At 26.3% G+C, this 13,476-nt stretch overlaps 1 protein-coding gene across 2 annotated transcripts in view; it reads right to left on the bottom strand.

The window, feature by feature from the left end:
* The window catches only part of LOC111627845 (tyrosine-protein phosphatase non-receptor type 21-like), a 48,541-nt gene that overhangs the window by 30,315 nt on the left and 4,750 nt on the right, over positions 1-13,476 (bottom strand). Inside the window, exons 1-4 of one of the 2 annotated variants that reach the window (XM_023371501.1) lie at positions 11,869-11,937; positions 10,021-10,281; positions 6,012-6,181; positions 2,931-3,028 (exon numbers count right to left, since the gene is read on the bottom strand). In XM_023371501.1, coding sequence (XP_023227269.1) covers positions 2,931-3,028; positions 6,012-6,181; positions 10,021-10,194 — 442 coding nt within the window. In that variant the 5' untranslated portion in view covers positions 10,195-10,281; positions 11,869-11,937. Of the gene's footprint in view, positions 1-2,930; positions 3,029-6,011; positions 6,182-10,020; positions 10,282-11,868; positions 11,938-13,476 lie in introns of those variants that run through there. The other variant, XM_023371502.1, reaches the window with a different exon arrangement.

Here is a 13,476-nt window from a genome sequence, read left to right as displayed (position 1 = left end):
AACTCAATTTCATATTTATTTTCACATTTTCACTTCGCGGTCCTTCTCTGTTCTTTTTCCGTTATTTACACGTGTAGGTCATTTCATTGTTATCCACATTTGATATCATCATTTATCACATACTTCCATGACACTCTTGTCTGTCGGCTACAACTGCCAAGAATTAACGCGATTGGCGAAGCGTAGTGACAGCGGGCCAATAGAGAGCAGGATCCTTGCCATAATGCGGTTTGCGCGCCAATTTTCGTACGTGCGTTAATCGAGCCGAATAGTTTGGCCGAATATTCGGCTATTCGGCCTGAGGCCGAATATACTATTCGTTACATCACTAGTAGTAATTAAAACACACAAAAATTGTAGAAAATTTTGTAATATTCACAATATACTCAGATTTAACATTTTTTTAATTTTCTCTTTTTAAATGACTGCAAAAAATGTTTCAGTGAAAAACCATTTAGAAGTTTCAAGAATGTTCAAATGGGAGGAGTGCAGTTTTTTTGATTCAAAGCCAAATTATTGTATTGCAACAGAATCCACAGATTGCTAGTAAAGTGGAGCCATATTAAACATGTGTGTAACTAATTTGATAAATTAAAATACTTCATAATTTCATTGTGAGTTTTGTTCAAAAAACTTGCTTTTGCACTCATCACATAATTTAACAATCTTGTATCATGAAATAAAAGTTTAAAATATTATAAGAACAAAAACTATGTTTTCTTATGAAATATTATAAAAATTATAATTCAGTAAATATTTTTAATAAATACAACTTATAATTTTTAAATTTTAATTATTAAAATAAATATTTTAAAAATAATTTAATATATTAGACACTTAGATATAAATATTATGAAATAGTAAAACAAAAAACATTCACATACTTTCATGACCTAATTGATTTCTGGAAAACCATCAAGTGAGACATATTTCTCTATAAACTGTGTTATTAAGATAATAAATATTTCCATTTTGTTTACAAGTTAAAGATTTTTCTGATTAACATTAAAATTTTGTTTTTATTTAATGTAACAAATATAACAGAAAATGTTTTAATTTATATTTATGCAGTTTTTTGTGAAATGCCGAATAAGATAATTTTACTTATTTCATCAAATTCGTTAAATTTATAATGAATTTTAACTTTAATTGATTTCAAAATTTATAACAAATAATTTCTAAAGTACAAAAACTGTTCACCTAAAATAGCTCTGATTAATACAATTACAAAGTTCATGCAAAAAATATTTTTAAGTTATAGCAATTTCTCAATATTTTTATAAACAGACTGATATATTCAACAGTATAAGTCAAAAACATAATTTATAAAATAACATAAGATATAATCAAGAAATATATTTATTTATTATAAACATTAAAAATGAGTAAAATAATTACATATTTATTTTTAAATCATTGATACATGGATTGATATCATTTTACATCATTCAAAATAATTATTTAAAAATTTAATAAAGCAACTAGTATTCAATTAAAACTGCTAAACAAAAATCTAGTTGTTTTTTCGGTTGCAAAGAATGTTAGAAATTCAAGCTAACAAAATGCTCTCTGATAAGAACAATGGAATTTCAGATTATAAAAAATGTTATCTATATATAATAAATTACTTGTTTAATGTTGAAATTATTTAATGTGTATTTTGTCAATAAAATAATATACTCTAATCAAACTACAACTGTTTGTTTATGCCATTAACACACTTTTTTCCTACAAAATTCATATAGGTTATTAATGAACTGGTGAAAACATTAATAATTCATATAAATTATTTAAAATTAATTTTATATAAAAGTTTCTTTCAGTACACATTATATAATTTTTATTTTCAACATAAGGCAATAAAAATTCTTTCAAATATTGAAATTCCAGTGAAAATAAATTCTAGTTAACAAAAAATAATTTAAACTACAGGTATCCCTTATATAACACAGTAGTTATATTCCAAAGTGCAGTGTTATATGAAACAAAGGACTAGTGCAAAACATTGAGGTTAGGTTCCAAAAGTATACTATTCTTTTTGTTACTGAGAGATATATTTATTAAAGCAATCAATAATTTATTCCAGTCAATAATTAAGTAACAATCACAATTAAAAGTACTGTATTATGTATTAGTATTAATTTTAGTTAAACCAGGGCATTTTATTTTTACACAGTATCATTTTCATCTGAGCTTTTTTTATTGATCTTTGATCAGACATACCAGCAACATTTTCATATTTTTTTTATTTTTATCATAAAAACTTTTATGGATGATGAAATAAAATTATGTTCTAGCAAATTGCATTTGTTCAGTTGAGTATCAAGTGACTTTTTTCCAGAATTTGTGTCTGAATACCAAAAATTGTTTGAGTACTGAGATACTGCTGTATTTCACTTGTCATTTTTACAAATAAACTAATCATTTGTAGGTAAGTAACAACACTGACCTAAAAATGTGTAAATAAACTTTACTAAATACAAAGATTGTAACTGTGTTTTCTTTTTATAGATTAGTCTTAAGGGCTAAAGTCTGAAAGCAATGACAATGACATCTGATTGATAATGCAATTTTTTCTTCCTTGTCCTAACTTTCCTATCAGTTTTCATTAAAGTAAACCTGATAAAAAACACAAATAATTTGAAAATTTCAATATTCTAAAATCCATGAGCAAATTTGAATGGCATGCATGCTTACTTGAATAAAAAAAATATTGAATAACAAACTTTACACTTAAAAATTGTGAAATTTTGTACAAAGGATTTCCAAAACTGTGTTAGAGCAAAACTGGAAGTCATGTTGTATAGGGGATATCCCCAATTTTCAAACTGTGCTGTAGAAGAACCATGTTGTATGAAGGATATCTGTATTAAAATTATTTTATATATGGTACTGTTTTTACAATATTGTACATAAAATCTTGTATTTACCTTGCAAACTATAACTTGCTAGCAAGATGGCTTGTTCTTTATTACATTGAAGTTTTCCATCAATAATATCTTTCTTTAATTGAAGAAAATAATGATATCTAATTAAAAACAAATAATACAAACTGATTAGAAAATTTAATAAAATTTAGGAAATCTTTAGACATTATAATTTTATTTAAACAGAAATATCATTCATATAAAATTTTATAAAAGGCAAAATAATTAAATTTACTATTACAAATCAAACAACTTTACTTAAAACCATTATTGTAATTTTTAAAACACAATAAATGAGCAATTATTTATTGTGACATCATCACAACACCAAGCTGCAATTTTTAATTAATTTAAAATATATGCTCTCCACCTCAAATTAGTACTATCTTGCCTCTGAACATCATACTTTTCCTGTTAGCAATAGAGTTGTGCCGGCCATGTTATCTAACTCCTTTCGGGGGAATTTTTTAATTGAAATCACACGATTTCTGGTTTGTATCAGACATTTGTATATAGTTAATCAGGGGTCTTTTGCCCCTAAGCTTTCCATATCTGGTCCCAACTTTCATCTATCTAACTCCGTTTTTGAAATTAAGGAAGGACAGACAGACAACAATGGGAATTTATAGGTCTATAATTTTTTCAAATTGCAACCCAATAAAACCAATCAGAATATTATATAATTATAAAATGACTAATTTTAATATAATGCATTTATGTTAGTAAAATTACAGATGCTCAATAATGAAATAAATTTATTCATCAAATTTTGATTTGATTTTTAAAAATTTTTTTTAAACAAGCAAATTATAACTGAATTTAAATAGTGTTCTTGGAACATATAATTATAACACTTGCATAACAATTAAATTAATGCAAACTTTTTTGGTGTGGTACATATCTGGAATTAAGAAAACAGCTCTAGACAATCCTAAAATTATTTAACTGATCACTATCAAGAAATGAGCCCAAAATATTGTATATACATCTTACATAATTACCACATATGCTAAAACAGATAGAACAAATCATTTTCATATATCAATACAGCTATAAAAAGATAAGATATTACAGGATATTCTCTTCTTTTGTAAAATTCTTTATTGACAAGACTATGTCTTGTTTATAAAATCGTACTGCCACTCATTCTTACCAACATAGAGGTATGAAGGAGTACATGTCGAGAGTTGATATTTGGCACAGAGTATTAGGTGCCCAAATCATTTGCGCATAAAAAATTCCAGACTCGTAGGTAGTCAGGGGACCAAGAATCGAGTCAAAATAAAATCCAAAATGGTGACCCTCTTCTACAAACAGGCAAAACAGCCACCTCACCCCACCGAAGTCAGGTAGGGAAGAGTACCATCCACAGTCATTTTAAGAAGTGAACTCTGACCTTAGGACTGAACACGTAGTCTCTTCTAGGTTAAATAAAATTTGTAATCTAATTTTGTAAATTTGGGAGTGCTTCAAATATGATGTTAAAACGGTTTTATGTCGTTACAAGTGAGTTTTTTTAACATTATCTAGTATAGTAAAATCGTAGGACCAATAAAAATTTGACGTTATATTAGGGTTGTCGTTACATTCGATGACATTATAATCAGGTTAAATTGTATATTGTTTGTGCAAAATAAAATAGTAATTTCGGACGATACAATAGCCACGATTATTTTTTCAAAAACGGGAACTTTTCATTACGCATCGACAAAAATTCAACCCGGGCCAACATGTAACGGAGAGAATTAGATAGGTTAATTTCAAAGATGCATCATGGACGATCTTGTGGTTGTGGCTGGCAAAGTTTGAATGATCACACCCAAAAGCAACGATATCACAGAAGATAGGAGAATGAGAACGAGACCTGCCTTGAGCATCAAAGTGATTCCGTCTCTGAGACATAGTCTTGTCTCAAATATGGTTTTGCTGCTTTACTTGTTTAGATATAGATCTTAAAAGTTATATACTGTATTTGATCATGTAAGAAATTAAAACAGAAACAAGAAAATTCATTAAAAACATGTATCCAAAGCTATTAAATCAAGCAGCAAGGATAAAATTTAGTTTGATGCAAGTAAAAAAAAAAAAGGTGTAATGCTGAAATGATAATTAGAATAATTAAAGAGTTAAAGGAGCACAAAAAAAAGCCATTAAGAAAGAAGTAAAACTGAAAATCAAATATTAACATTTAAAAAAAAAAAAGAAAGGAAGGAATATGGGTCCAGAAACAGCTATGACTTGTCTTAAAAATGAAAGAAAAAAAAATATACTATAACTAATGCATATTACTAATTTTAATGTTATTTTGAAAATATTTGTTATAAAAATAACAAATAATATGCAGTAATCATAAGTTTAAAATTTCTTTGTAAATAAAACTTCAGATGTTATGAATATTAAAATTTTTAAAAACATTTACTTAATGTAAATTGAGTTTTATAAGATACAATGTATTACCATTTATTGGGTTTTTTTTATAAATCTAGAATAAATATTTTGAAAATGTTAGAGGTATTCATGAGAGCTTTTCTCACTTTTTTAAAAGCTAAACTGTACAAAAGCTGTGAATCATGAACATTCATCTGGACTGGATGATTTCAGAAAAGTAGCAAACATGAAACTTTTTGGTATTGTCAACTACAAACATTGTCATTTCAATTTTATTGGTTGACATTGTCTTTTAAGAGAATTATTTTGTATTTTTAAACTAACAGAAATGGCACAGCAACTAGTCCCTCTGTTGGTGGATTTTGATAATTGGCAAATGTTGCTCCAAGACCACTTTTCTTTAATCTGATGGCTTTTATGGAACTTGTACTAATGAAGTCAAGGTCAAGAGAAGCAATGCTTTCGTGACTTTTGAAATAGCTGCAAAAGCTGGTATAGCAAGAAAAGCTATAGATTGTAAATATCTATTACAACATGTATTTTAACTTTCTTAACTCCTATTTTTAAGATATTTTTTAGGGTACGCTTAAGTTTAAAGCATAAAAAATTTTTAATTTGGCAATGACAATATTCTTATATGCTTTATTTTGTTTAAATTTAATAATATAAATAATAAAACTGAATTGTTTTGCTCACCTTGTTACTTCGTCGTGAAGTAAGCTAACATCAGATACAAAAAACATAACACCCAAATATAAACAACATTCTTGTGCATATTTGTCCAATTGTTTTTTTAATGGTCTTTCTAAATCAATCCACCAGAACGTTCCTCTTTTTGATAAAAATCGAAGCCCAAAGTACATTGGCTAAAAGTAAATAATAATTGAGTGCTTTTAAACAAATAAGATTTTTATCTAAAGTTACCTAAAATACAATAAAAACAGAAATTATTAGCATCAATTTTCTGTTTTCAGAAAAAGAAAATTAATGAAAAAATCCACATTAACATTATATATGTATTCATTTTCTGAAATAAACTACGATTATTAATATTCTTAAATTCAATTCAAATAAAAATTTAAAATAAAAAACAAAAATTTATACTATATTTTAATTAATATGTCCAAATTTTTGAAATTATATTTAATTAAATTCACAACTAAGCATTTTCACTTCTAACAAGTTTCTTTAGCTCTATAATATTTTTTACAGAACAGAGAATATTGTTTTTAAATGGCTACAATCAAACAAAACACTGAACAAAATGTATAATGACACTAATAACAATTCATAGAATTATTATTTAATTATATCTATAAATAAAAAATACTGTATGTAGAATAATAAAATGTCTTCACTTTAACATATTATATGCCTCTGTATTTATATTTTAAACTTAGTTATAACCAGTGCTCTTTTTCTAAAAACTAACTGCTGGTATGTATATATCAGCAGTTAGTTTCTACATATACATACCAGGATACATTCTATATGATGACAACATATAGAATTTGTTTTTACTGGGTAATTGTAGTACAGTAATACCCCGAAGTTACGCGATAGGTGGGACCGAGCAATAACCGCGTAAGTCGAATTTGCATAAGTCGGGGTATAATTTCGCAATTTGTGTAAAATCCAAGTCGGATGTATGTAAGCTAATAAATGTTCTCCTTAATCTTATCTCGTCATTTGATTCGTTCATGGTTACAAGAAATCACCATATAGAGTCTCTCAAGTCTCTGTAGATATAACAAACACAGAAATAAATAACACAAAATAAATTGTAGCTATGTGTCGATTCCGTGCGACATGTTCGAACATGTCCGAAGAATAGTATGGGGGGAGTAAGTAATCAAGAGTGTGTGGCGCTCAACAAAAGACAAATCGACGAGATTTGAAAATGGCGTAACTCCGAGGTAGCGTAAGTTGAGGTATCACTGTACTATGTATCAGCTATCAATACTTTTTATTCTACCTGCTGGTATGGATACGCACATTTTGGCTGAAAAATAGTCCTGATTATAGCTAGTGTAAATATCTGGCATTGCTTAGGAAAATTTGATCTTGCACCCTTGATGATGTAAAAAATTTACACCCAAAAATAGTTTTATTATAAAGCAGATTGACGTAGAATATTTTAGTTTTTGGGTAAGGCAATACAATTTTGTCAAACAATGTCCTTTGTTCCAAATGAAACAATGATCGAAGAACTTAAATCATACTTGAAAACTTCAATCTCTAGAGATAAGCTCTAGAGATTGAAGTTTTCAAGTGAATCTCTAGAGCACAAGCTGGAGATGGCACTATAATTAAATGATCAAACTGCTAATAATTTAAAAACTAGCCTGTCCATATACAGTGAATGAATAAAATATGCTTTTTGTTAAATAAATATTTTCATCTACTTCAGGAATATTAGTTATTATTTATATGTAAAAATCTTTTTATAACCATTTCTTTATCAAAGATGTTATGATAAAAATATTTGCAGAAAAATTTTACTTGTTTAGAATATAAGGAATGTTTTCTTTACACATTTATTAAAGTCATTTTGATAATTAATAAACTAATTTTAAAAAATTTTAATATCTGAACTACAATATATATTATATACAGTAGTAATTCTATTATTTGATGTAGTTATAATCAGTCACAAAATTAAGTATTACAATAAACTTCTAAAAAACTGATTATAATATAAAAACAAGATCATTTAAAATTGTAAATTATCTTCTACAGTTTAATTAATATATCTATCATTTAAAATATTCATATTTTTATGTCTTCAGATGCTCAAAACTGACTTTTTAAACAATGAGAACAGTCCTCATTGTATCTATCAGTTTACATACAATATCCTTATATTTTTTTATTTTATGGCATTCCTGTTTATATATTAATGTAAACGCAAAAAAAATTATCTAAAAAAAGAATTACTGAATTATAAAATAAATTCATTTATTTAGATAAAAGAATTTTTATAATTAAAACCAAATATATACTCTTCTAATAACAAAATTATCTTATTTGTGATATTTTAACTGTAGCATTTAAAGCTTAAAACATTTCAATTACTACTTTAGTTAAATAAAAATAATATAAAATCAATCATACAATCATTTTTATATTATAAATAGCATTTATATTATTAATGTAATTGTCAGTCAGATGCCTCTGCACTAGTAAACATTCACTCACTTTCATGCAGATCGGGCACTTTACAAATTTTTATCAGTAATTTTAGATTAGAAGGTATCAATTTCCATGTTTCATCTTTGCTGAAAACTTCAATGTAGATGAAGTTTATCTAAAATAAACAAAATTGAAGCTAGCCTGGAGTCCTTGTGTGTTTATGTATCATGTCAACATGTCCAAATAAATATAATTAAGGTGATAATACAATATCATCCTCTTTTAATCACTTTGTAAATATTTTTTTGAAAAAATTTTATAATCTAAAAGTAAAAACAATATGCATCTGTTGTTTTCATCTTTGAAGAACTCATCTTTCCAAATACAATTTTTAGACCATATTTATTTTGTATAAAAATCTACCAAAATATAATTCAAACTCTGTGTGTATAATTGTTAACTACATTACAGAACGTATACTGTACAATACATAAATCAGTTTTGGTAGTATTCTAGATTCCCTTTGTTAGCCTTGAACTCAGCAATTCTGCAAAACATGTCTTAAAAATGTTTAATTCTAATTCACATAAATAATTCATTCTTAAAATAAATAGTTCTCTCTTTAAAGTCAAATTTACTAAAGATTTAACTTTGTCTTTACTGAATTTAAGATTATATATAAACAATGACTAAAACTAGCTTTGAATTAATTTAAGACATCAATTAAACTTCATGAAAATTTATCCTTATTGTTGTCATCTCTTTTACAGTAATTTTTTTTTTTGTGAACAACTTTAAGAAAATATGCAAAATAGTGATTATGACTGCAGCAATCATAGATGAAGCAAAAAATTGATGATTTGTTACAACAAAGAATTAAAATTATGGATCAGAACTCTTATACATAAAAATATTTAAGTAAAGTTTTAAGTAAATGCAGAAATAAACAGAAATTTATAACATTTCTGTTTATCTGATTAATATCTGAATTATAAACCCAACTTTATAATTCAGATATTAATAAGAATGATTTATAATTGAATTTCTTTTTATATAAAATAAGAAAAACATTTAAAGTTTGCAAAAATTGAAAAATTTAGTCAAAGTCACCATCATAAAATTTGAAATTAATGATTTACTACAAATATTTTATTCTTATAATTTCTATAAATTATTTCAAATGAAAGATCTTACAATTTATATCAAACATCAGAATAAAATATATGACATAGTATAATAAATTTTATACTCTAAATTAGAAAATCAATATTAAATTTGGATTATAAAACCAAAACAGATTAGTTATTTTCAATTGCTTAACAAATAAAATATGAACTCTTTAGTTTTACATATGCATTAATTCTGATTATTATGATATTTTATGTTCATTACTCTAAATTTATTAAATCAATCCACAAATATGTCTAACGTCTATAGATATATTAAGAACAAATATGATTATTTAATTTAACATCATATCAAACTTTTTGATATACAAATTCTAATTTAACAAATCAGCTCCCTAATTTAATAAAGGTTATATTTCATTATTTTTAATTTAATAAATACTGACCTGTTGTAAACCTAGTCTCTGGCAAACATTATGTAGACATTCCTGTCCAATGCTCTGGGAAGACAGAGTGCATTCAACAGTTGTATTGTCTAATAACTCCACAGAAATAACACAAAGATTTTTTGACACAACATTATATTGCCTGCTTTTCTTTAACTTGAGCTTAAACGGCATTTTATAATTTCACAGGATATTAAAGATGCTATTTGCTTTCATTGACCACTGCATTTTTTGCTATGTGAATTTTTTCAGATGATAATTCTGCAAAATGAAATAAATTTTGTTGGTTAATTTTGGAATAAATTTTCTTATTAAAAATGTTTAAGCTAAAATGGTTTGATTACAGAGTCATACAAAGAGCTATAATAATTTATAAATCCAGATGTTATATAACAATAAAATTAATTTATGCAGTAATCAAGAATTTTTTTTTAAAACTCTTCCCACCCTGTGGACACAAAGAAGGCCCCTTTTGGCAAACCCATTATGAATTCAGCCAGGCACACAACGTGGTGGCCAGGTGGTGAGGGATGGGGCCGACATATCCGGTCTGACCACCCCCAAAAAATTCCCAGGGAGTTTCTGACTTGTCCGGATTCAATCCCGGGTCCCCCAGAGTGGTAGGCTGCCACCTTGATTACTCAGCCACCCAGCCGTCAGTAATCCAAGATTATAAAAAAACATTTTTCATCAAAATTGAAAGAATTTAGCAAATTCACCATAGATAAATTTTATCATATTGTCATTTTAAAACAAATAATTGGTTTCAAATTCTTAAAATTTTATTTAACTTGGATATAGTTTATATATATATTTTATAAAAATCTTATTGAATTACATAATTCAATGAAAATTTTTCATATATTTTTATTTGCATTAGTCAAATATAAACGTGTTATAACATATACACATTATTTTAATTTATAAACAATCATTGTCATCTCATAACTTTATACATTTTAACTGTATATATTTCTTCCTACATATAATAAATTAAATAATTTCTCATAAACGTATATATAATTTGGACCATTTTGTAAATAAATAAATCACCGCTAATTGCAGGAAGCCAAATTTTATAAGCTGTAATAAAAAAAAAAATTAAAATTAAAACAATGTACACTTAAGATATTTCTTTTGTTTTCATCTTTGAATATTTCTTTTATGCCTCATCTATGAATCACCGGATGAATTTTTACGTAAATAAAACAATGTAAGAGAATTATAATCAACTCGATTACATTTATAATAATTTTTGTCATATAATATATTTGAATTTAATACATTTTTATACTATAAACAAGACTTGTGCCTTGTATATAGTATACAGTATTAGAAATCCAGCAAGTCTAATTTGTGTAATGAATGTCTCATTATTAAGTATCTTTACATGACAGTTATTAGATCCAGAATCATATATAAGTAAAATTTCAAGAGAGCTGAATAATTAATAAGTATTAACAACATCTTAATTGAGCAATACTTGGTTAAGTAAGTGAAAAATAAAAAAATAAATAAAAAAAGGAGAGATAATTGTTGGTGTGACTCCCACATAAATTCTTGGGTGTACCCTTCTAACATGATTCTAGAGTGGTGTCATAAGTATTTAACATTGTACATGATAAATTTAAGCTAACAGAGACATTAATAGGAGGATAAATGGCATATATCTTATGTATTTACAACAACAAACCTTCATATCAGTTGTCAAGGTCTTAATTAATCTTAAGTTATTCTCGATTTATATTAGAAACAAATAGATTCGATAATATAATGTTTACTCGTTAAGAATTCTTAAAATGGTGGATAAATACAGAAAAATAAGTAAAAACACATCAATTTCCTTACCTAAAAACAGCGGACTGAAAGTGATGTATTACGACCCATGCCTAAAATAAGACACCCACTACAGCGCCCCCTGCCAATATTAACTGGTTAAATATAAAATATTTATTTAAAAAATAAAAAAAATAATAATAATTTCGTGAAATTTTCGAGAAATTTAAATTATTCGTTCGATAATCTTTTCACTGAAACGGAGATATGAAATAATATAATAAGAATTAAATTGCGAAATAAGGATTTCCCACGTGGCTGCACCGTTCTAATGCCATTCATGCAAGAATGGTTTCGAATAAATGTCAAAAGTTTGTTTCGCCGGTAAAATTATTCACGAAATTTAATTTTTATAAAATGGCCAAATAATTATTTAATTTAATCTTTTAAATTCTTAACGAAAATTGGCTTTTCTTGTTAAAAAAAAAAAAAAATTTTTCGGCGCCGTATTTGCCGATGTACGGAATCATTCAACATACGTCGATGCTATAATTTATCTCATTATAAAAGGATAATTGCAACTGTATATCGTTTGCAACGATTAAGTCGATATTCCTAGAATTTTTCCACGTAATTGCTATATAAATTGCTCGTCGATCTATAACTTAACGTAAGTTAAATCGCATCAAAGATACGTTAGAACGAGGAAGTAAACATTGGCGATATACAACAAATATTCGACTTTAAAAGTTAAATTTAGACAGTGACCATGGAATATTTTTGTTTTTTCGAAACAACAAACAGCATTTACTAATCATAGAAATGTCCGGAGCGATGAATTCAACGTTTCTATGAACGTTTCGACATAAAAATAAAATACATTTAAAACAATAGAACAAATGTTTTCTAAAGTTTAAAAGATTATTATCATTCAATATGTTAAGTAAAGCAGAAAACTTAAATGCATTGTATCAGAACAAATGATTTTTTTTTGCTTTTTTGAAGAATTGCTCGCTCTTTCTCACTTCTTTTAATTTAAAAACACACCGAAAAAAATCTAATTTTTTTGCATCATTTTAAATAATTGTTAATAATAAATCGATAAAATTTTATATTTAATTAAAATATTCACTATAAAATATATTATACAATAAAACCTGTCTAAAACGGAACCTGTCTAAACGGGAAAAATTCATAAAAATACAGCATTTTCTGTGTTTAAAAAAAAAACCTATTCAAAACGGAAACCTGCCGAATCGAAACCGTAAGAGTCCGGTTTACACAGGTTTTTTTTTCTTTTTGTTTTACCGCTCGACGAATTTTTATTATATTTTCGCTTGAAGAATAATAATAAAACCAGAAAAATGTGTTAAGATTATTATTTTAAAATAACGTGCTTTTTTTTTTATTTTCCTGTTCGTTCTTTTAGTTCATCCCATACATTTTTTCCTCATCCTTTACGTGGAATGCGAATATGAAACACGGATGCTCCAGTGATTCCTATGAAATTTTGATGTAGATTATCCATCCAAATGCGGATATTTGGACATAAAACGATAATTTTCAAAGCCAAATCATATATACTTTCTTCCATATTTGTTCTGTTTACGTATAGATTTTATATATTTCTCCTTACTTCGTTCAGCTAAACTAAAAGGTTTTTTTTTTATGGAAGTAATT

This window comes from Centruroides sculpturatus, unplaced genomic scaffold, assembly GCF_000671375.1.
Source record: "Centruroides sculpturatus isolate CEXI.00-Female unplaced genomic scaffold, Cexi_2.0 scaffold475, whole genome shotgun sequence".
Taxonomy (NCBI): domain Eukaryota; kingdom Metazoa; phylum Arthropoda; class Arachnida; order Scorpiones; family Buthidae; genus Centruroides; species Centruroides sculpturatus.
The sequence above is the reverse complement of the archived record's forward strand: the minus strand, read 5'-3'. Positions and strand labels throughout refer to the sequence as shown.